This window comes from Acanthopagrus latus, chromosome 11 (genome assembly GCF_904848185.1).
Source record: "Acanthopagrus latus isolate v.2019 chromosome 11, fAcaLat1.1, whole genome shotgun sequence".
In the NCBI taxonomy this organism is placed as follows: Eukaryota; Metazoa; Chordata; class Actinopteri; order Spariformes; family Sparidae; genus Acanthopagrus; species Acanthopagrus latus.
The window spans coordinates 19,867,012-19,892,593 of NC_051049.1; the positions used below are offsets into that span (position 1 = coordinate 19,867,012).

General features: G+C 41.8%; 1 protein-coding gene across 4 annotated transcripts in view; it reads right to left on the reverse strand.

Moving 5' to 3' along the window:
- mast3b (microtubule associated serine/threonine kinase 3b) overlaps positions 1-22,198 on the reverse strand; it is a 36,436-nt gene extending 14,238 nt beyond the window's left edge. For 2 of the 4 annotated variants that reach the window (XM_037115885.1, XM_037115884.1), the window contains exons 1-8: positions 21,833-22,198; positions 18,796-18,885; positions 11,348-11,436; positions 8,599-8,671; positions 4,641-4,661; positions 4,264-4,342; positions 2,002-2,159; positions 523-598 (exon numbers count right to left, since the gene is read on the reverse strand). In XM_037115885.1, coding sequence (XP_036971780.1) covers positions 523-598; positions 2,002-2,159; positions 4,264-4,342; positions 4,641-4,661; positions 8,599-8,671; positions 11,348-11,436; positions 18,796-18,885; positions 21,833-21,879 — 633 coding nt within the window. In that variant the 5' untranslated portion in view covers positions 21,880-22,198. Of the gene's footprint in view, positions 1-522; positions 599-2,001; positions 2,160-4,263; positions 4,343-4,640; positions 4,662-8,598; positions 8,672-11,347; positions 11,437-15,054; positions 15,918-18,795; positions 18,886-21,832 lie in introns of those variants that run through there. The other 2 variants (XM_037115886.1, XM_037115887.1) reach the window with 2 other exon arrangements.
- Between the last annotated feature and the right edge of the window lie 3,384 nt (positions 22,199-25,582).

The following is a 25,582-nucleotide window of genomic DNA, read 5'->3' on the forward strand; positions in this document are numbered from 1 at the left end:
TTTATTGGAAATGGTAAAATGAAAATAATATGGAGCTTAATTGCTTTAATTGACTTAAGCTCAGCAGTTGAGCACTCATACACAGTAAGCTGTGATATGCACTGCTAAAGTTGGTTTGTTAGAGAGTCAAAAGTGTTGTCAACTGTTTGAATGTTTTTTTTTTTTACAGTTTCAGAGAGAGAGAGACAATATGATTGTTATTTGCAGCACATGTTACACAAGGGTTCACAGAGGCAACGCAACAACTCTTAAAAGGAGCTATGGAATATTAAATCATTCATCTTTGTTCGTTCAGGTTTTCATAAACCACAGGTTATTCACAGAAACTTCTTTTTAAAATACAAAAATGTGAAATAATTTGCAATTTTATCGGCATAAGAAGCAGGCACTTATTGGTTATTGGTATCCTCTGAAAAAAAAAAATCTATATAGGGCATCTCTAACTCTAACTTTAGGGATGCCCAACATGGAAATGGAAAAGAGCAATGTGCTGTGTTTTTGCTGCACTTTTCTTATGCGTACCTTTGGGAAACGTTCTCTGTAAACATGGTTCATCATCACAATCTCATTATCAAAGGAGACACTCGATCGCCCAGGGCTGAAACAGAAACAAAACAACAGATTAGTACATTGTAATTTATCAGAAACGTATTTAAACCGTTACCAATACACAATCCAATACTCTCCACTGAGCCAGTAAGCTGAAAGTGGTTATGTCATCGAAGCGATACAGTATCAGTTGATACAGTTCAGCCCATCCAAACAAACACACAGGAGGTTTTTTGAGGTCAAAATCTACACTTGCACTTTTGATCACAACCTACAGAAAAGCAATACTGTCAGCCAACATTCGATTTCAGTGGCTTTTACACTGGTAAATCTACAATCAAAGTGGATTTCACTGTCAGGTTTTGATGTTTCTCCTTTAGATGTTTCCACACTGCTGTCCAAACCGGGTGAATCATCAACATCACTCAATTAGTCATTTACTGCAACACCGCTTAAGTATTTAGGCTGTAAGACAGGCGTATTTTGCTTGCTCGATGAAGCTTCAAATAGAACAGATGGAGGGAAAACCTATCACATGCAAACAGGCTCCCTAAGCCATTTTTTTGTCATGAAAGACGCCTCTGTTAGACTGGATGGCTGCTCCCCAACACATACTGCTGCAGCTCACCATGGCTCTCTGCATCAGGCCCCACCACCCCCCAAACCACCCCCACCCTCGACTACAGTTCAGCAGCTAGATCCCTGAGGCGCTCTGTTAGCTCGCATGCCCACGCACGGCACAACATGGTGCCAGAACACAGAGCACTGAGGCATCACACAAACAGCGCAGAGCAGAGCCAACAGACAAAAGTTGTCAGAACCGCACAGCTCTGCAGTCAGATCTCCACCTGCCCGCCAGCCAACAGGCATGTGTAATCTATCCGAGGCACTTGAGACGCCAAAAGCTGTGTGCTTGTGAATTTGTCTTGGTCATTTCAACATCATGACATCCAACAGTCGTCCAGGACATAACAACCAAGGAACATGAACCGTGCAAAACACACTATCGCTATTAACAGATAGTTAATCCCTTTCAAAAGGATTATGCTGCATTTAATCTGTATAAAATATTATTTTCATTAATTTAATGACAGGCCAAGAAACAACATAAAACACTTGTTTAAGCCTGGACAGTAAAACAAGTGTTTTGATCAGACTATACAAGTGGTGAACACAAGTGTTGCCATTTACACTCTTATCTCAGACATGATCTGTGGCACTTCAAGGGGTCAGATCATTGTCACATTTGTTTTAGTTGAACAGGCTTAGTAAGAATGTCAAAGTGTGAGTTCATATCTTTCTGTATTCTTACTAGCTACATAAACTAACATCAGAGTCAAGTAAAGAGGCCAACCCACACTTCATACTGAAGATGTTGTCACTATTTCCAAAAATGATTATGTAGACAGTAAAAAACCCATATGAGAAGGAGATTAATTCAGGATTGGCTACCTGAGGCTGCGAGATCGGGGACGTATGACCGTCGAGGGCCGCCCATCCTCATCGGTCATGCTGTCTGTGCTGCGGAAGTGTTTGAAGAGGAAGTGCAGCTCATCTTGTGTCGGCTGGTAAGGAAGCTGGTGAAGGCGCTCCTGTGAGGACGAAGAGGACTGCCGACACAAAGAGGGATCCATCACTTTCTCCAATTTTAATCCATTTTCTTTCTCTTAAAACAGGTTGAAATCTGATGGTGATTACGCCAAACTATAAATCACATTCACCATCTCTTCAACAGTCCTGAGATAATTCAAGAGTGTTTGATAACAACACTGACTGATAATTGTGAATAATGACTCAAATTCTGAAGGACATGAAACAAAAAAGGCACACTAAAAGGTTAGTACTGGGCCTTTCTCTCTTGTGAAGTGGGTTTAATACTGTATAGCTGCTAACTGGGTAAAGACAGGTTAAACAACCACATCTGCTGGATAAAAGAAAACAACACAAAAATACAAATTATTGAATATTGATGTTTGGACAGCTATACTTAAACAACATTTATTTGAGCAGTCGTTTAAAAACAAAGACTCAAAGGGCCTTAACTGGACACATCAAAAGTCAGGTGGCATAGAACACATGTTCAAAATACTTCCCAAAAGACTTTCCAAACTGAACTAATCCAGCCTCGGTGGCCAAGGTGGAGATGAATGGGAAGAACTTAAGTCAAGACTGATTCACAAGGCGTTAAATGTAGCCTTTTGTGCTTGTCAAACTCAAATTCACAGTTCCAGTAAATCATGCTACTTCCTTTTATAAAGAGGACGTTGCTACTTTTCAGTCCTGCAACAGCAACAAAGTTTCCTTCAAATGTGAGCCGGTGCCTCTCAAAATGAATAAGCTGACCATTTTCTCATTAGTCGTCTCAATGACCAAAATAAATGACGTAATCATTTATTTATGTGAAATGACTCGATCCAGCACCATTAAATCAGCACTTTGCTGTTAGGAATTTTCCACTCACTTCATATTTACTTTCTAGTTCATGACGACAGCAGCATAGAGCACTCTGTGCTGACAAGGAGCCAGCGTAAGCCCAACCAACTGTTAATACACCTGTGGAGGATTTAAATGAGGCACACAAGTTTAAACTGGTGTGTGAATATAGAATAGTAGTCAGAGAGTGAAAATGGACCTAGTAAATTAACAATTACAACAAGAATTTCTTCGGGTGATGGTGGGAACAGTAATGAAGCCCACAGAGACATCTTTATTCACACCAATAAGTTTCATATTTACTGAGGCAAGAAGTGAACTCTTTTCCAACTAAGCGGGACGCGCTGTACGTTGCCGGCAATCTGTTTAATTTCACAGCCCATGTGTCCTGAACAGAAGAGGGCCACAGGGACAGCATCTGTGAAGTCTTTTTCGAATGCCTCAGTATAAAGAGGGCAGCGACGGCCACTGAAGAGCCTTATTGTCTCCACTGACCTCTGGGCCTGTGCCGGGGTCTGCCCAATAAACTTCCTTATAATAGCTGCACATGGCCGACTTTCACCATAGACTGAGCACACCCTCCCCGACTGCAAACTGCTCATTTGAATTCAAACTCATTACATCATGCTGTAAACAAATACAGTTGAAACGTTATTCTTTGTAATGTTGTGATCTTAAAAGAGGTTCATGAGAATATTTTATAAATTACATAAAACCTTTTTTTTTTTTTTTAAAGTATTTGAGTAACTAACTTTAAATAAGTTCATGGTGTGAAAAACACTTTCTGAATATTTTGACAACAACTAATAACATGTGATTTTCAGCCAAGTTAACATAATAACCACAGCTGATGTTAATAAAAAACATTTAAACAACATGCCATCCATAAATTGTGATGATGTGACAAATATGTGATGTTTTGTTGAAAAGCTGTTATAAAAATATTGTCACTTACAGTATGTAATCTAATTACTAAAACTGCAAGAGCACACACACACACACACACACACACACACACACACACACACACACATTACATCATCCTCATTAACATGCCTGTACACAGACGGTGTGGACTACTTCTAACACAGAGTTCCACAGACTGGGAGAATGACTAATTCAAGCAGATGATGGAGGAAAACAATTAACAGTTTGTCATCTCAGGCTTGGCATCCGCAGGCATTAGCATGAATGTGCTATTTGGGCTGAGCGAGGTGTTAGAAGTGCCTGGCTGCCGTTTATCGGCCGGGGAGGACTCTGCCATGTTTTGGGACGACTTACCGAGACAGTGGAGCTCGGTGGGTTGGTGCCATAGCCAGATGAGGGGAGGGATGCCAGGGACCATCTCCGGCCCTCAGCTCTGAGAGAAACAGACATGCATCTTATGTAAGCTGCAGCATCATTGGCATTAGTTAGCATTTCATATGTGAAACTCCTTACATAACAGGCGACGGAGGAGGCCTGTGACTACGAGAGCATGAAATTAATTTCCTTTTTCTAAATCATATATAACAAGGTTCTATGTCGTCACTTGAATCAGAGCCGCTCTTTAGTATTTTGCTCTCTACAAATCAAGCTATAAACCTTCAAATGACAAAAAAAACTTAATAAAACACAAGCTTTAAAAGCCGACAGACAAGAATTCTGAAAGAAGCTACCTGTCAGCGCGGGCCAGGTGACTGAGATCACAACAGCAGCAGAGAGAAAGACAAAACCAAAAAGAAAGAGGTTTCAGTGAGTTTTGGGATTTTTTGCACCAAATGCTCCTGTGACCCCTGGCATTCAGCTGAGGGATTAGTTCTGACAATGTTGCCTTCCTTGCCAGTTTTCATTTGTTCAGATACAAGGACTAGCGCGCAAACTAAATTAATTTGAGGATATACTTTACATAACAGAAACAAATCTTCACTTCAAAGCCTGAACAGCGATCTTGTGTCCAAAGACAGAAAACAACAACAAAAAAACACACGCACTGAGCAGAGAGAAAAAAAATAAAAGCAAGAAAAGGTTACGTGTTATAATATTTGGCATGTTGCTTGCAAGCTGAGGAAACAGTGAAGTTATTATGCAATGAAGTTCCCACAGAAACTTAAAGGTTAAAAGAAAGCTCCAACAGCGCCAAAATATCCAGATTTTAATCTATTTGGTATAGAAGACTGAATGAGTAAGATCTGAAAGAGCGATTTTAAATATACCAGATGACTTCAAAATATTGATTTAAAGGCAACTTCAGTGGATTAACGCCTCAATATGGACTTGAAATGCATTCTAGCAGGGGGTGATTTGACCTAAAATTTATATCACTGTATTTTATTTGTTTTTGGGGTGATGGTATGATATCACAGTATTATAAAATGTAAGGGATATTCCACTAAAACATGATGCTACCTCTGTTCACTCTATTAAGAATGTAAGGGAGCATGTCTGTAAAAAGTAGAAGATAAACATAAATAATAATGTATGTGATTACTGGTTTCAAATAAGAATACAAATGCTGTATTGGTCTATGTGTTTTGAGAAGGGAGGATCAGCCTGCCCAATAATGTAGGTTAATTAGTAAATGCAATGTGATTCATTTTCAGAGGGCTAGGATGAGGCAGCTCAACAGCATTGAGTTTTAAAGCACAGCCCGTGTTTCATGTTGCTGGCCCTCACTGAGAGGGCAGTCCGAGGTGAAATGGTTAGCACGTACATTAGCCTGTATGTGTTTTTCAGTTGTTATAATATATAATATAGTTATCTACTGTGTATTTACTTCCTCAGATGGTGAGAGTAGATAATGACATTTGTTGGTTCTAGTAGATAACAATAAATAAATGCTTTGTTGAGCTTCCACAAATTTGTGTCACTGAAGTCAGTATTAGTGAGGAAAAGAGTAGTTACTGGATGTAACCTTAGTTCTACTTGACCACTGATCATCCTGCAAGGTGTTAGGTCCATCCTGCACAGGCTGTGTTGGATGCCTCAGGAGGTATGTGACCAAGTTTGTCTATATCTTGGTGCTGGTAGTGAGGTGACTTATTACTTTTCCCAATTTTAAAAGTTTCATTCATTATCTTTCATCCAGATAGTATGATACCAAGTGCTTTACACTGATTTTCTCTGAGTAGGTGTAATTTTACTGTCTCAATCCTGTCGTATTTTAGGACAAAGCACCTGAATTGCTCACAAGTTTTTAACAACCGTTCTTGGGTTTCTACAAGGTGCCGCTTTAGTCTCGTATGCTACACATGCCTGAAGCAACACAAGCGTGTTGCCATAGGAACCAGGATGAATGATGTGTGAGTGGGCTTCGAGGGTACCCTCTACCTAACTGCACTCATCCTGCTGAGGAAGAGTCGGCTGGCAGAGGTGCGAACGCTCCAGGCTGAGTCAGTCTCAATCACCTTGCTACTGCTTCTCTACAGCTTCCAGAGTGTCTGCCTCTGTCCAAGCACACTCACACAGATGCTGCATCTCACAGGAATCCCTCAGTGTGTGATCACGCATTAGATTTATTTAATTCTTCAGAATGTTAATTTGTATTTGGTTCATTTGGGTTCACGTTGTCAAACTACACAGCTCCAGGACTTGTAAACAGGAGCCACGCAAATCAAAACTGACTGTGGGTCCTGTAATTTTAAGTGATCATGATGCATGGAGCAAATATTTCTGCAAACCTTAACAGGATTTTATTATGAAATCCCTAAATTTTGTAGAGTGCCCACAAATAAATTCATAAAAAGGCAGGCATTTCCTTGAGTCTCTCAATAATCACTTGCTTACTTCAAGAGCAGTAAAAAAAAAACAGAGTGCTGCTGTAGGTTGAAAACCATGCTTAAACTTCTTGAAAGTCTTTGAATAAAATCCCATTGTAGAAGTCTTTGTACCACTTGATGTTATTTACAAGTAGTTTATTTAATTTATAGTGAAAATAGAAATTCCTGTTAGGGAAATAGAGTCACTGTTCATTAATACATTTCCCAAAAAATAATTCCATATAATTGCTACTGCATTAATAGTCTCCCATTGCCACATCTACTGTATCTCCACAGCGCTGCACGAGCCCTGGAGAAACAGTCTGGCTGTAGTCAGGAGGCAAGCCCTGACGTTAAAATGGCTAAATCCCCATTTACAACTGATAGCTTGTTTACGTTTGCTGTGTTAGGGATCTAGGGCCCTATGATTTCCACAATCATGGAATCGCGGACAGAATTGTGGTATTGGCCGATTAAAACGGAATCTAGTTTTTAGGGGGACTATCGCGGAATTTTACATAATTTCACTGAAATGCTGTTTTCATGTGGAAGAGGAACATATGTCTGAGGAAAATTGTATGGAGGGAAGCAAATCTGTGTGGCACAACAAGCCCCCTCCACAGATTGAGCCCCTCCCCCTTCAATTTTTACGCTTCCCCCCCTGGAGGTGTAAAAATACGTGCAATGACCACGTACTGTCCAAAAGCCATGTGAGGGAACAAGGGAAGGGAACTGATGCAAGAGATTGTTTGGTCACTGATAACATAAGATTTTCATCATTTATTGCTACATGTACAACAATGTAATAGGATAACTGCAGATAGGTCATTACAAATAAATTGACGATTAATAGCTGATGCATCAGAGTCAGAAAACAACTGATCCCACAGGGGAATCAGGCCAACATGTACATTCAATGACATTAAAAAGAATTACTTCCTGGACTTAAATCGAAATATCAAATTGTAATAGAAGTGGAAATATTGTCCCTTTTTAACTGATCTATTTTTTTATTTGCATGTTCAAAATAAAATAATCAAATCCAAAGATGATTATTATTATTGTCATTATTGTTATTATTGTTATTATTATCATCATCATTATCATCATTATTATTATCATTATCATCATATTATCATTTTTAATTACAGCAACAAATGAAAGGGACATTTAAAACTACATGTGCAAGCAATGTGCAATGTTTTCTTCTACTTTTATCAATACTTATCTGTAATTTCTATTTAATTTGTGCACATTTAGTCATTTACATTAAAAACACACTGTTTTGGTAGTAAAATAAGAGTTAAAGGTAAAAAAAAAATGGGATTCCCAAAAGATAAAATGGAAAAAATGGAATTTGGGAAAAAATACAACAGATTTTATAGGGCCCTAGGGACCAGGTTGGGGTAACTTGGATCACGGCAGCTAGCTTGGAGGATGTTGTTGTTTTTCTGTAGAGACAGGGATTTTGAGATCATTGGCACACAGATAGCGTAAAGGGAGGAGAATGCTGCATTAAATGTTTGGTCAATATCAGGCTTAAACCCACAGTCTACATTTGCTGAGTCACACCAATGAAGTGAAGGCTAGAGGTCTTTTCATTAGTGCAGAAGGTTCACAGGCAAGCAGTCTCCAATAATATATGAATGTATGCATGACTACTATCTTCCTCTTAGACTTTTTCTTTAATGGAAATTCTATCTCCAAGAAACTAAAAGTATCTAGAAAATATGAAATTATAGCCCTGTAAACTTAAAAGTTACCGTTATCAGTAACTGTTGATGCAGAGTTCAATCATGATAATTTGAGGGTTAGGATTATTTGACTAAGAAAATATATCCATCTAGGTGGAAAAGACTTGCGAGTAGTGTTAACATACCTTCGGGCAAATGGAAAATTGAGGCAGGCACTGGTCGACACATTTCGAGGGCTGTCCAGAGGGCTGCTCGCAGCTGACAGAGAAAAGACAAAGTTACTATGGGGAACCATTCACAACTGTAATAACAAACACATAAAAATAGAACACAGACGACCACATGGTTGCATTTAAGTGGAAATGTTCCAAAAAGGGTGACATCACGTCTATGCAGGAACCCTCAATCACAGCAAAACCCAGCAGCATTAACCGGCACCTCAAATGGGTCCAACATATCATCTTGGTATTACTTTTCCAAACATTACAGCACTTATCTGGGGACATTCTTAATTCCTGGGGGAAGCCTCATGCAATTTGGTCTCACTAGAGTCTGGAGGTCTGGGTTACACTGGAGTCTGTGGTTCGTTTATATGCAAGTGGTTGAGCATCAATTAGGACACAAGAGAGAGACCCAATTAGAGCCTCACTGCGCTCAGTGATTAGATAATCCTCGGAATGATTGAGTTCAAAAGGGAGAGTGTCCACATACTGCTGGTATGAGGAGCTCTTGAGTGCAGCTGCTTCATGGCTTCAAGGGGCTGTACATCGTCTGTATTATTGGTGATTCACAGAGCAACTATTTAGAAATTATCTTTCATTCAATTATCTTAACACTTTCTTCATTCTGATACCAATTCAGACAATATGAAGACAAAATGAATGACCCGAAACATTCTGGTTTTAAACACCACTTCCTTCAGCAACATGAAATTGCAAATGGGAGTTCTATATGTTCTGCAGAGACGGAACCAGGACTGAGTGATGATGATGACAGATCACATCTTCATCTTAAATATTCCGATAATAATCAGAGCTCAACAAGTACATCTGCCCGGCTGACATTAAAATGATTTCAGATATATTGTAGTGGTGTACATCCCCTCCAATAAATAAACAAAATTGTTGTACAGAAATGGCAGATTTGGGATTACACAAAAAATCTTGGGATATGGGAGGCTGCAAAGGATAGTAGCGGTGTATCCTTAAAAAAAGAGGGAAAAGAAGGCTGCATTTGTAGGGTGCATTTGAAGGAGCCTTTGAATTGGGACAGCCTTTGTGCAGCACTGTGATGAAATTGGCCTTCAAATGCGTCCTTTGAAGGTTGCAGTCCCTGAACTGGGACACAGCTACTGTCCCCCTTACATACAGTAGTTTGTCCACCAGGGAGTACAAAAGATTAATCTAGGGGTACATATCCCAAGTCTCTAATTTGATATTTCTGAGTTCCTCAATCCTTTTTTGATCCAGAAGTAATTCTGGTCATGCATCCTACAGGCTGTTGAAAAGCTCTTATTGCTCCCCTGAGGAGTGAGACAGGATCTCCGAGGAGTCATGAGCAAGGATGCACAATAGTACCCTTCCCGTAAAAGTTTCAGCTGAACACCATGACGCATAAATACTCTGACTCTAGCCCTATATTTGGTATATTTTAACAAGATGGCAGATGTCACTTTAAATGCGATAAGAGGAAATAACGTCTTGTTAATTCTGTATAAACATTTCTTCGTTCCAGCTCTCCCCGCATGGTTTACAGTACTCGTATCTCTCCATTAATCATCGGTGGGAGGGAGACACAAGGAAAACAGGGAAAAGGGGTTTGTCTTGCTGAATAATGAAAATGGGTGGGTCATCTGTTTTTGTTAGCCATTTTTTAATCTGAAAGTCACCTCTTTCATTCTGTTCTCCTCTAGCCATGGCCTATTAACGTCACACAAATCAGCAATGAAATTACATTAGACTTCATTATTGTAAAATTCACACTGTACATATTGTGCAATAATGTCCACAGAATGGTGACTTTCTTTGACATATGTAGTCTGTCAAAATAATATTATAACATTTGATAGCAAGTGTACTACAGGTCATCGGAATATTGTGCCGTGCCAACCAGATACTGTCTGTGGTGCGGATTACAAGTTGTAGTTGAACAAGCTTAATCTTGTATTAGTGATCGAGTGGCCTTGCCAAGGTGCCCTCCATCTTACCAATACTAACATGAGCGGAGCAGATACTCTGGCAGCAGGCTACATGACAGACAGTGATGTGTTCATTTGCAATTTCATGAGATGTCATTAACAAAACACAGTGAAACTGAATGTTTTCATATAGGTAAAATGTGAAAAATGTGATTTCTGAGAAGGTCTGGTACTGTGTTCAAACAAAGCCTGTTGGATGCTCATTATTTCATCTCCGGTGGTCAAGCGAGAACAATGCAATTTAAACTTGGGAGTCATTTTGACTGTTATTTAGCAATAACTCAGTCTCAGCATGGACATGCAGAGGAGCACAGCTAGAGTCTATCCAGCCCAGTTTAAATCATAAGAACTGGGATGGAGAAACAATGCAATGGGCTGCCGTGCACAGTTGGATTATAAAAAACAGAAAGATGAATTTAAAGGTAAGTACTTCAAGGACACCAAATGGCACTTCAAACTTTTTTAAAGCAAAGCTGTTTAAACCAAAAAGTCTGAATATCAAGACTTCAATAGTTTTCTCCTTGGAGTCTGTGCTTGTGAGATTGAATGTAAATGAGCACATTACAACACAGCCTTTTATCTGCTCTGTGCATGTGCATCTATTAAATTAGCCAATGCAGTGCGTTGCTCGATGACTGTGAGCCAGAGCCAACGCCAATATCAACATGTTTTTTTTGCAGTGCTCCTGCTGGGACTTGCTGGGATTAAAGGTTTCCAAACGTTGCATTATATCCTACCGGTGTGGAGTGAGAGCGGAGAGAGCGGCCGGGACAGCGTGGGCGATGGCGTCCCAACGCCGAGGCTCTTCCTGTTGCTGCTGCGACAGCTGAAAGACAAAGAGAGAACGTCAACTGTCTGCCAAGATCAACACACATCACTCATCTCTATCTGTCATCACAATTTGAATGGAAATGTTATGGTGGTAGTTAGCATATTGAGTGAATTAATGTGTTTTAACTCTTAACCTTCACAGCAATTAAAAGGTTGTGAGTAGTATTCATTGAGTAGCATGTGGGTTTGAAATATGAAAAACAAAAGGAACAATATAAGGAACATAATCAAGATGAAAACAGACTCCCATTTGTCACATGGGTAAACTATGCTAGGCAGGTATGTTAACATCTTTCTATTGGGCTATTTTGTGTCAGTTGTACCATTTTTCCTTTACATCTACGGGCCCTGCTCTCCTCTGTTTAATTCGGCACTGCAGCCCAACGCAGAATTACAGGAAAAGTTGTGTTCTCACCAACAGCAACTTAACAATAAACATGACTCCCACAAGAGCTGAAAGTGAACACGACAAAACAGCAAAACACAGCGGGTGTTTGAAAGTACAAACAGGATGGCAGAAACTAAAGAGATTCAGTTAGACGCTACAAAAGCACAGAGTAGAACACACTGACTTTCATTAACGTCTTTTTCTCAGGTTTCCTGCATAGACATGAGTTCAGTATCAATCTGAGGGGCAGATGTGCGTTTGTTACTAGTAGGCTGCTGTCACATATGGTCAGGTCATGGCTTTTCCCCACTCCGGAGCACGTCCATCTCCAGCACAGCTTGGCTCAACTCGGTGCAGTAAAACTGGCGATGGACAAGCAACTCTGTGTGGCTCGGTTTGGAAAAGAGGCATTACATTCTTCTGCCATACCAATCCTTGTGCATAATGCTTCCTTTTTTCTTGTCATTAATTTTCCAGTGAGTTTCTGCTAAAAGTTAGCTTTTCTCCCTCTGAAATTAATATCAAGAACAAAAAAAACTGCTTTGATGTTAGCATGCAGCACTGGAGGAAAAACATGGATGATTCTGGTGTTTCCTTTTATCACTGAACAGCTAAGCTGAATAATAAGGAAATCTAGATAGAAAATAACTTGATATATTCCTTTAAGCTGGCTGTAATAATTTCATCCCTGGGTTTTATCCACCCCATAATTACACGTTTGACTCATGCAATTTTTCAGCATGTATTTATATTTAAGTGTATGTTAGTGACTGCATTGAGCAGCAGCTTGTGGACACAGAGACACTGTATGGCAGACTAACACTGGGCAGATTAAGAAGACACTTGACCTCCAAAGTAGCAGACTGTGATCCACTAAGCTGGAACTATTCTAACACAGTGACTAAGCCTGAATAACGCCAAGACATATCTGTGTTTGTATGCAAATTGGTGGACTGGGTTTAAACTAGGAGTGGTGAAAATGTGCAGGGAAGTCCAGTTTTCTGTGTTATACAATTTGCTATCTGCTCTCGAGTACTTTTTTTTTTTTTTTTAAATCATACAGATGTTCCCATAAAACATATTGAAGTTTGTTTAGTTCCCTTTTTTAGAAGAGTTTTATAGCAGCAATTTTCAATATGTGTAGATTAAGTTTACACTACAAGGAGTTATAGAGTAGTGACATAGGTAAGTCAAGCTGTCAGGGGAATCTGTTTAGAGCCACTGAATGTTTCAATAGTAGTGCCAGTGTATCAATAATCATATTGCAAGAGGACTCAATATATTGCTGTATCAATATTTTGTCCCATCCCTACAACTAGCAATTAGTTTCATCAATGATTGTTGTTCTGTTTAAACAATTAGCCTATAAATTGTCAAAAAAAAAAAAACATACAACAAGGTGACATCTTCAAATACTGTCTGACCGAACAAGAACTAAAAGATAGTCTGTTTAACTGACTCTGCCATTAGAGCTGATTCTGACCAGATAATGTGGAGTATTTTTCCGAAACGGTTTTATCCAAATAGCTGCAGACTCATTGTTCAAGATATACTAAATTAAAGATACTGGAAGATTTGTTCAGACAGTAGCTGAGAGTTTGGCCTCATCATATCAGCTTGTGCTTTTTGTATTTCTTACCTGAATATCTACCACCCAACACTGGTGGCCATACAAAATTCACAAAACCAACGTTACCATATTCATATTTTCAGCTCTGAAGAGCAATGCGTTCGTGAGACGGACAGGATGCTGTTAACCGCAAGCAGAACTAACGTTTCTGAAAATCCTTTCAACACTCGCAGTTTCTGCAGTTACCAAAAATACACAATTCATGGAGAGGTGGTACAGATGAGGGCTTATGATACTTAGCTGTAAGAAGTGAGATTTTGTTGTCTCTGCCCACTGAGATTTACCTCAACCGATGAGATTATTTCCGCCTTCAGAGCTGCTCTGCCTTGAGAAATGTTTATGTAACTACAACTCTAATCTGCAGGCAGATGCGTGACACACCAGCATGGCCGTGTCAGCCCAAGAGGGAAAACTGATGAGAGCCAAAACACAAAGAGGAAACCTCCTGTCAACAGACTGGAGGCTGAAGGGACTGTGTGCACAGACAACAGCAGCAGCAGGTCCAGCTTGAGCCACAGATGTCCAAGATGCTGTGTGTGTGTGTGTGTGTGTGTGTGTGTGTGTGTGTGTGTGTGTGTGTGTGTGTGTACGTGTATGTGGTTGTGCGTATGTGTATAAAGGGATGGAGGGAGGGAGTGCTAAATCCTCTGGTTCTCAAAAGAACAGGCAAAATTTAACCAGTGACAATCAACTGAGCAGATTTTTTGTGACATAAGGACGTACAGTTCAGCAGAGCTAAATTGATAACTGAATAAATCTGTAAGTAAAAATGCCAAACATCGTGTGGCTCCAGCATGTCAAATGAGAAAATGTTCTGTTTCTCTGTGAGAAAGCTCTCTGATGACAGAACTTTTGGCTCTGGGAGACTGTATTGGGCATATTTCACTCACTCCTGACATTCTAAAGACAAAAGAAAGAAAAAAAAATCAATGAGATATCTGACAAATGAAACACTAAATCCGCTTTAGTCAACAGTAAACATGCCACAGAGGTGTCAGTTCAGTCAGTGACCCTGCCTCTTATCAGACAGTGAACAGCTGCAGGTTTTATCTCCAGTCATCTGAGAGTAAACATGACAAACAGTTAACTCTGACCTCCAGACAGTAATTATCATCACACCAGTAGTTGCCAATACAAACAGAAACAGTGTAAAAGCAGGCTTGTCTCCATATAAATAGACCTTCTATTGTCTTTATTTAACTTTGAGCAGTCGAACCAACTGAACCAACAGTTACAGTCAATGGGACATAACAGACAACAAAGACAACAGTGTGTGTGTGTGTCAGTGCCTTGGAGAATGTGATTTTGAGAGCCGGTGGTGTCTGTAAACTGTGTTAGCTCTTCTCAGAGGTGTTATTTTCTGAACAAAGCGACACAAACTGAAGCGTTAAACTGAACACGCGGGATTAACGGTGGCGCACACGGAGCTAGCTTAAAATTGTGTTCGTTTCCAGATAACGTTCACACGAATGAAGACCCGCAAAGACCAGCTGCAGGGGCTAAAACGTTATTTGTCGGCATTTTAACACAGCCAAAGCCCAAACGAACCGAACTAGCTTGACGCTCCACATCCCAACTCGTGATAACTAACTTACCTTTTTGAGCGCTTCAGCAACGCTCCCGGAACATAATGCGACTTGCTCTGGCTCGGCACCGCGGTCCAGTGGCTCGGATCCGACATGCTGGAGGATTTTCTCGTGTTCAAAGTTAATGGTGGTTTAAGAAACCTGAAGCTGAGGACGATGAGAAGCCCGCTCCCCCTGCTGCTGCTGCTGCTGCTGCTCTCCCCACCATCGTCTCCTCTCCTCGGCGGTTCCTTTTGTATTCACACCGACTCCGTCTGCCTCGTGTTGGTCCCAGCGGCTCCGGAGCTGCCTTCACATCCTCCGGTCGGCTCTCCAGCCGCCGTCCTGTCCCCGTAACATCACCTCCATGTCGGGTTATCTGGTGTGTGTAATCGCGTTCACACGGCGGCGGCACTCTTTTAGTTTGAACAGAGACGCTGCTGGCTGCGTGTGTGTGTGTGAAACCGTGTGAGCTAACGTGAGCATGATGCTGCGTTCAAGTGCTGCTCGTTACCTCTGGCTCCTCAATGCTGCATTAACCTTTTAGTCTACAAGCGTCGCTGCAAGACAACCACCTACATCATGATAGCCGTCTAACCCAAGAATGGAAAGCATCCCTAAAAAACAAAGTGCAGGATTGCATTTTGTCTTCAGTTTCACAAAACCTAACCACTAGCCAAAAAAAACAACATGATGATATGGAATTTACAATGCCATAAAAGCAAGCAACGCTGCATTTTAATGTTGGTATATAACTTCTCAGAAAGTCGACTGAAATAGATGAAACTGTTCCCATACCAGGAGTCCAACAGCTTCATCTCGTTCAGTCAACATAGCAGCATATAAACTAGACGTCAACCCTTTACTGACAGCACGCAGTACTAATTTGAACTCTTTATCAAAGTGCATTGTTTATTATAGGTCAAATGTGACACATAGCACCATCTGGAAGAGCTTGCAACGTTTGGCATTTTTGTATTATGTAACTGAGTTTCGACTGTGAAATTTCAATATCCCAATGTGCAATACCAATGAGCAATGTGTTTTATCTTGATGTAACAATGCAAATTTCCCCATTGTGGGACTAATAAAGAATTACCTCATCTCAGCAATTTGAGTACTTTATTACTGTACAAAAAAGCCCTTTGTGTTACCTCTGGGTATGTAATATGTTGGCTGTACTTTCAACCTGTAGACACACTGGTCACAGTGTAATAAGGTGCCCAGTCGACTGTGTCTGTCTTTATCGGGGCAATGCTAAATGGGCAAGAGTTATCCTTTGTTGTCCCTGGACAGATTTTACTAAAGGCTTGCTGAAATAGATCACACTGTGAAGGAGAGCAGACCAAAGAACTGAGGCTGCTAAAGACTGTAGGAGTGAAACTAAGCTCCACACAGTGTGTTGACTCCTACATTGCACAAGTGCTGCAAAACAACTTAGAGCTGAACAGAACTTTTTCTCTAGTCAACATCTCGACTATTTTTAGGCCAGGCCTACATTCATTGGACAGTATAACACAAATGAGTGGTAGATGTAAGAGTTCTGCTCCGCACCATTACTTACAAGTACAGTTCTAACAAGGTGCAGTGGAAATGCACTCATGCCACTAAAGAGTCAAACTTGGAAATAGAAAATGGGTAAGCAATAGGTTATTTGAATCTCACTGCCTCACATAAAAGGTATAACCCCTGATATGATGTGTGGTTAACTGCAGACTATTTTGTCAAAACTACTGCTATAGAAACACTCTTGTCATGTTCACCTCTGTACTCACTCATACTGTTGCAGCAATTTCCTACGGAACCTAAAGGCAGCGCAAGATGTTGTTGGGTTAAACCATGAGGAGCTTGGCAGAGGAAGGATCCTTGCAAAAGTTTTAAACAATGGTACATCCCACTGCATGTTGTACATTTGGGGTTTACACAATATAAAATGTATGTATGAATCTTATTTTTAGACATTTTTGACAATATTTTCGTTTTGCTTTAGTACATTTCAGATTTTTTAAACATAAAACGACACAAAGTTCATAGTCCATGTCACCACTGTCATCCAGATAACCTTAACATATTCAGTGCATCAGAATCAAAGGTGGTCGTGGGGAAGCACTTTGTTGCATACAAGTGCTGAATCTGTTGCAAGACGATGAACACATGTCTGGATGGTGAAACAAACACAGGGGTCTCTAATGCAAAATGCTGTGGAAAAACAATGCCAACAATCTGCAATCTTCCAAACTGCGGCACCAGATTATTTATACTGTGTGAAAACTGTCTCGTGTGAAGCAGCGCAGGTTTATCGCATCTGAGATTTTTTGAATCCCCACAAACAATTGCTCATTTTTCAACAGAGAAAAAATGGGATGCATTGCCGCTTGGTGTGTGCAGTGTGACAGCCTAACACAGATCACAGAAACATGCTGGATGCAGCCGCCTCTGTTTGCAGTGTTGCCTTCCTCCACAGCACCCAGCACGGTTGCCAAGCAACCCACCTAGACTTAGAGACAACTAGTAAATGATAGGTCTTCACTGGTGAAACTGAAGCACTTTAAATGTAAAAAAAAAAAAACAACTCAGACTTACTGCTTATTTTCATTTATATTTTACACTTTCTCAAGTGTTAAATCTGTCAATTGGAAAACCACACATCAGAAAACATTTGAATCAGCTGTTCATTTTTCTTCACTTGCAATTTGAAAAGCTCTCGGCAAACACTTCAACAGCACAACTTTATCTTTATCTCATACTGATCCAATCTGTCATTCACATCTCATTTATCACACACATCAATCTACTGTCTGCCGTCTCTGAGCCAAATTCATTAAAGAAAATAATTTCTCTTTCATGACGTCATCATCATTTTAAATACAGGTCCTGAAATAATGAGCCAAAACACCACAAGGTCTATTTAGCAGCTGTTCTGGAGCCTCTAATCATATTGCGCTATCTTCTGTTGCAAGCAGCAGGTGTCATATAACTGCTGATGTCCAAATGAAAAGACGGAGTCATACAGCTGAAAGCAGCAGGATAGCTGCTGAAACTACCTTGTGCAGAGATCGTTTCAAAGCTCAGTCACTTACTCTCAGTCGTTTTACCAAATAACCAATTAAATTGACTTACATTACAGGACTAACTTTTTTTTATCTTATCCACCCAAGTGTATAAATCTCAGCCCCAAGCCCATCTGTTACCACTGAAAATGTAAATCTTTAAAAATGAGTCAAGAATATGGTTTTCTAAAAATCACTGGGCACTGTAGTTTTCAGCAAACAGGATGTAAATGGTTTGTTTGTTGAGGACTATATTCAAGAGTGGATTAATACACACTTGGTTCTCTATAGTGAGTTGAGCATGGGATTGAAGACAATTAAATTATATTACCAATGTTAATTTGTGTTAATAAAAAGACTTGTAATAAAAAGACTTAAAAAGTATGGCTCATTTATGTATTTTTAATAGTTTTTGGTCAGCAGCTTGAATCTGCAGAGTGAAACTTTTGTCTCCCCCCTGTGGCAGTTAGGTTTCTCTGCCAGAGTTGCTGTGGCAACTCCTTAACAACGGTTGCTCCCCACACCCTGAGTGAGCAAGTCCAGGGCGTCTCAACAGACACCTCATTTCAAAACTCTGGTGTACTGCAAAATACAGAGAGAGAGATTTATTTGGAGGGTGGAGGCGTGAACTTGTTTGGCTTGAATGTAGAAGACCTTCATCTGTATGTAAAAGTTCCGTGGTCCAGCTTTAATTAGACAGTGTGCGTGTGGGCTGTCTTACCTCCAGGGATGAAGTGTTTGTAAGGGGCTGCAGGGGCTGCAGGGGCTGCATGGGCTCAGGAGTGTGGGGCTCTGGCAAGTGGGCGACAAACTGTAAGGCAAGACATGTTGGCATGGATTAGTGCACTGACTCAGCACCTCAGCCCCCCGGTGTCTGTCAACTGTCTGCAGGGGAGCTCAGGTCGAGGGTGAGAGAGTGATGACTGCATGTCACTGGCTGACACAACACTCTCTCTTGCATGGCAGCTGAATGCAACACTGGCTGCATTCGATAAGCTGGTTACACCACAGGAAGTGAGCAGCTGGGTGTCAACAAACCCGAACGGAAGTTTCATCGTCCAACACATGTTTACTTTGCACCTAATGCAACGTTCAACAGCAGGGCTTCAGACTCACTCTTCACACTGGTTTCACTGGTGCACCTTGCTTTTTTTTCCCTTTCAGCAGATATCAATTTAATCTCATTACAAATGATGTGAGTGAGTGTAAACAGGAATAAAGGTGAAGATGAATGTTTTTTTCTCCTTTAAAATCACAGCACACATGACAAGAGGTTGTGAGACCTCAATGGCAAAGAGCTGATAATTAACAGTAACTTTTTATCCTTAGAATAACCGCTTTGTAATCATGTTGATGGTACGGTGTCCTGTAATAGGCTGAATGGTGTCACAACGTTACATACATGTTTTCAACACAACACAACACTGTCATGACGTAATGGGTTTTTGTTTGTAGTTAGCACCTACATTACGCCTGGGGTGCCTATTTTACGACAGTGTTGTTGCACTCGGAATCTGCGGGGGGGGCGCCAAATCGCATCAAAATGCCAATTTATACATAATGTGGCTTTAATGGGGTATTATAAAAGACATTAACTGTTAGAAAAGTTTAAACCATGAGCGGGCTCTAAAATATGGAGGTTTTGCAGTGGCAGAGAGACACTTGACAGATTTACACCCTGGAGACCTAGGCAGTGTCAGGGAGTGACTAACACCTGGTAAATCGAACCATACACTACATGTCGTGGGCTTTCTGAGCAGCCGACACAAACGAACCCCCAGACTGTACAATTCTAAAATGTAAACTTAACGTACTATATCTGCATCAGAATGTGCACGCTCAGCCAGTCCTAAGGTCTACACCTCCCTGATGCTGACCCAGCGCCGTGGCTGTTCTCTATTGATTTCCCTGCTCAGATGTGAGCTCTGCCTCGTGGGCTCCACAGTGCTGCTATTGTCTCAGTGCTGCAGAGGCTTCTCAGTGCTAAACACAGCACTGGCTACCGAAGCACTAATGAACGTGTTGTCATAGTAATGCAGGGAGGATGGCAGGAAAAACAACTCCTTGCACACACACACACACACTCCTCATCCTGTAGTGTCGGCTCATAATTACACAGCACATGCAACTCGTTACGCCATGTTTCGTCTTTACACATCTTCTCCTTCAGACCCCTGAGCTAAAGCTCTCGACGGTGATCAAGTGAGTAATAGTCTGTCATTTCCATTTTGCTTTTTCATTTGGTTGGCTCTTCATGGACACACTTGTCCAGTGTGTAAACTGAGTAGAAATTCTCAGACTGAGTCACTGGCGACATTCACACTGAATTTCTGATTCTTTTTTTTTTTTTTTTTTCGATGTTTTCTTTAAAGGGAGATTCTGGCGGCTACAACCTTTGAGTGACAAGACAGCAGCAGGATTGACTCCAAAGCAAAACTAACAATCATGCCAAGCAAATTTAGAAATGAATGCAGAAGATATTTTAGTCATATTGTTGCACCTTAGATTTTAACATTGACCCTGTCACAAAACGAGGACCTAAATCTGGACAAGGGTAATGTCATGTCTTGCAAAATAAGTTTCTTTTTAAAAAGCTGTGCACCTTGATGCAAATATCTTAACTAAAGACCCCAAGCACATGTCATGGCTTTGTTTCAGGAAACTGCGTCTGAACCCCTCCCTGCTCAGCCGGTGTGAAACCTGCTCTGTATCTCTGCGCAGGATCAGATAAGGGCCTAAAAATGAAACAAGAACAGCACATGCTTTGCCGAGATGATCCACTGAGGGGGCAGATGGATGGTTCAGAGAATGGGCATGTGAGCGGGGAGCTCCTACGCCTTATGGATCAGCATCTAATGGGCAGCAGGTACTCTCTTCCCCACCTCCCTCCCAACAAAAACAAAACAAAACAAAAAAAAAGAAAAGGCCACATTCACTCTGGAGGAAGAGTGGGCGGACATGAGACTGCAGCCGTGTCCTTTGATGGGAGACGGGATTCACAGGTTAGCAATTACACACAGAAAAATAAAATAAATAAAACCTTCTCCCGAAGAGCGAGAGCCATTTGTCTGCTGTGAGGGGGAGCAAGCAAGTGATTCATGCAGGAATGGTGGAGTGAGGGAAGAAGAAGAAGAAGAAGAAGAAAGATGAGACAATAGAGCTGGGGAAAAAAAAGACAAAGCATCATGAGCACAGAATTCACACGGCAAGAGAAAAGATCTGTGAAACCGAACAGGTGCTCGAAGTGCCAAAAAACCCCTCCTCGTCTGCACAAGTTTCCTGTTGTTTCTGTAGTTTGGTTTGACAAGTTTATCCGGCTGTGACGCGTGCAGGCACAGCTACAGTTTGGACGGCTGGATCTCTCCACATCCAGTGAGGTTACATAGTTTACAAAAGTGACATTTTTACTCAGAAATAGGCAACTGTGGGAGCGTAAAGACACCTGTAACTCCTCGAAATCCAAAACACAAACAAGTGAAACTGAAGCCTCAAGCAGGTTGCATGCTTGAGGGGGTGAAAAAAAAAAAAAAAAGCGAAACATGAGGATTACTTCCATCTGGGTGTTGGGTCTCACAGCTTCACTGGCGTTCATGTTTGAACAACCACACAAAAAAGTCTGTTTGACACTTGTGACTTGACATGAGCACACAAACATTGTCAGTCTACTGAAAGACGCAGCAGTTTTCACATGGCAGCTGTCAGACATGCACGAGAGGATAAAGAGAGATTTAAAAAAACAAGAACAAAAAAAAACTTACTCCAGAGTCAGAGAGGGGATCTTCAGTTTGTCTCGCCTCGACTTCATTGTTGCTGGACAGCAGAGCGCGGGGGCTTCATTTACCACAGCGCCGCAACACGGGAGCTCACAGCCGGCTTCCAGACACTCATCGCTGCGGTGGGAGACTAAAAATAACCCCGTTTAGCCGGAGTATCGTTTACCGGCGGCTTCAGCGGATTCCGGGGGAAGGTTTTCTCTTTTCGCAGTCGAACGCAGGGACGCGTTGAACAAAAACAAACCGCGTCTCGCTCCTCGTCTGGCTCCGAGGCGCACCGGAGAGCGACTGCCACACAACCGGCGGGAGCGACGGGTCACCGCTTACCTCCATGTGACTGGTGGGGAGGGAGGTGGAGAGGCAGGGAGGGAGGGAGGGAGGGAGCAAGAGAGAGGAAAGGGGGAGTCTATTGGCGGGGGGTGGCCAAATCAATTTGGGCGCTTGTCAACAAGAAGAGGGAGGTTGTTGTGGGTGAGGACGGAGGGAAAGTTGGCGTCAGGGCTTGGAAGTGACTGTCGAAGAAGAAGAAGAAGGAAGGGGGACAGTATTCATATATATGGTGTGTGTTTAATGTGTTTTTGTGATGCAGCCTCATCTTTTTCCGGCTGTTGAACCGCAGTGACGCGACGCCAGAATCAAAGTCCCCCCACCCCGTGTTTGTCTGATGAGATGTGTGTGAGACCAGATGAGGCAGAGCCGTGAACGCTGGCGGGCTGCTGGTCGTGATGAGGCTGGGGAATACCTCCGCTGGAAAACCGTGACAGCTGCCACACGGGAGGACGCGTTTCTCACTCTGTGTGCGCGCGTGTGCGTCTGTGTGTGTGTATGTGCAGCCGCCGTGCACGTGCAACCACACAACATTTATTTAGTTATCCGCCGTTCATCAGAGCACGTGCGGGCAGGAGGTTTTGACACGTTTTTGCAGCGTGCGTGAAAGTCAATTCTCGTGCAGGTGGGCGCGCGCCTGTGTGCGTGCGTGCCGTTGTGTGTGTGTGTGTGTGTGTGTGTGTGTGTGTGTGTGTGTGTGTGTGTGTGAAGTGTCACTTTTTGCATCCCAGCTTGGCTGCTGCTCAGCGCCTTCATCTCCAACGGCAACGACACCAGTGTCTTCCTGGTTGCTAAGGAGCTGGTGATGGTTTGCCCGGTCGCCATAGGACACCAGCTTCACCCAAGTACAGAGTGACTCCAGGCGATCCAGCGTTGTTTACTCGTAGGATTGACCATTATGCTGCTTGTTTACGGCTGGGATCTATAAATCCTTAACTGCCACTGAAGCAAATCGATATTCCTTGGTTCAGGTGAAGACGTTGTAATCAGAAGAGAAAGATCTTCACTGACCGATTCTAAACTAAATAAACAAACCGTCTTCCTTGTCATGACTGCATGAGCTCAATAAACAAACTGACCTTAAAGGACACACAATTTCATACTGTTTTACCTTGTTTATAAATGGCGGAACCTGCCACCTTTCTAGCTTCAAACAGTTTTCGGGGGACCACATTTTCCACTGAGGGCAGCTTGTATATTTAGTTATGGGCAAAATAGATATTTCCTAGTTTGTATTTTTCTAACCCTCATTAATATTGTAAATAAAGGAACTAAATGTTGACCTCTGGTTTCACAGTGGACAGGAAAAGCGGTCTCCTGAATGAAAGCCGCAGAAGCAGCAAAACACATTCTCCTCTCTTCTTCTTTTTTTTATTTCTCTGTCTTTCTCTGTCACTCACCGACCGAGGAGGACGAGGCATGACAGTGCACACGGGTTGTGGTTTGGGGGGAAAAGGTGTGAACATTTGTTATAAATCGAGAGAAATACAGGAGAATTGTGAGAGTAGTGGAGTTGCTGGCTCACAACAAGAAAAATAAAGATTGTGGGATGGTTTTGCCTTTGTGTCTGAACCCACCTGTTGAACCTAATGAGCAGAAAAACAGCCTGCTGTGTGTGTGTGTGTGTGTGTGTGTGTGTGTGTGTGTGTGTGTGTGTGTGTGGTTGTGTGTGTGTGCGTGTGTGTGCATGCTGTTGTGGTGGTGTGGTGGTGGTGCGGTGGGGGCTTCCCATTCCCAATTGCGTGGTAATTGTTTTGTTAGAGCAGCATTTCATAGGAGAGCCGGTTTCCCAGTTACCATGGTGATAAGGGCTTTCCTGCTCTCCTCTTGCCATCAGTCTGTGTGCCTTCTCCCATCTCTGCTGTGTGAGATGAGTATTAGCTAAACGCTGGTTCAACAAATGCCCCCCAGGAAATGGCAGCCAAGTCAGAATCGTGGTTGAAGAAGCTTTAATCCAATGCTAGTGAACTGGACAGTTACATCATGATTAACATGTCCTTTCTGCTAAACCACCCATGTAAATACACGAGTGACTGCAGAGGAAACAGTAAATGATTGTGAAGTACAAGTTGATATAATATATGACATATTTCTGATACTATATAGCTGTGGAGCAAAGTTCATTAAAAATATTCACTACAGCCTCAAATTCTGCTCCTGCTGTATTTTAAAAAAAGATACAGACAAGCGAGGGAGCAAACACTGCGGAAAGGAAGCCCTCATGTTTACATCACGTGTGTCTCGCGGGGGGGGGGGGGTCAGAAGACACTAATTGACCACCATCTAGCAAAGCATTGACATGGATGCAGAGCTGGTAATCAGAGCCGACCATCTGCGAGAAGAAGCTATACTGTCAGACTCTCGTTTCAGTCCACAGAACGTTTCTGGAGCTTCATGGCAGAACAGCGTTGCAATGTTCTCCTAAAGAGCTTAAGTAGATGAGGACTTCATTTAAACATTAAGATACAGCGGAAAAACTAACATGAAATCACTTGGTACAGCTCATCCAGCTTTATCCAAGTCTGTGGAAGCCCAGAGGTGCCAAATTGATTTGAAAAGACGTTATATATTTCTTCACCAGCTGCTGGGCTAAAAGTGTTGGAGCCTGATTGCACATTTAGGGTGTAAATATCATCCACACAGCTTTTCAAAGGGTGAAGATGATATCTTTTCAAATCAATATTGGATCTCTGGGCTTTAGGACACTCCACTTTCTATGCCAGAGGTATATGGAGCAATTTTATGTTTGTTTTCAGGGTTTTCTATATATTTAAAAAAAAAAAAAAAAAAAGCCTCCATCTACTCCAGTTGTGTAGGAGTTTGTTTTGCTACGAAGCTCCAGAAACATTTGCTGGACTGCAAAGGTCACCTGTCCTCCTATCGACATCAGATGAGTAGATAATGACGGAAATTTCAGTTTTGGATGAACTTATCTTTTAACAGTGGCGCACACAGACTTTTTGAGGGGCATGGGCAAAAAGAAGGGCACTTTAGCGCGTGTTTTGGCTCCCAAGAGGGCACTTTATCATGTTTTAACCAGCCAAGGGGGCAGTTTAGTGTGTTTTGCCAACCAAGAGGGCACTTTGGCATGCTTCTTTGGCTCCCAAGAGGGCACTTTAGTGTGCACATCACTGTCTTTTAACATCATATGCCATCCGGAATCTTTGGGATTTAGGTGTGTACTGACCATAAAAATGGTGTGGGGTTCCTCTTTAAAACGTGTTTCCTCAGAAACTCAAAATAGGGTTTTGTTTTTACAGATTGAGGCTTACACACATCCAACATCTCACCCACAGATACTGAAAGTTAAACAAGCGAGAGGCAGGAATCAGTGTGCGCAAAAACCTGAGACACGTGAGGTGAGGCATTGTCTTCAGTGTGGCTGCATGTGAGGAGAGGAAAAGAGGG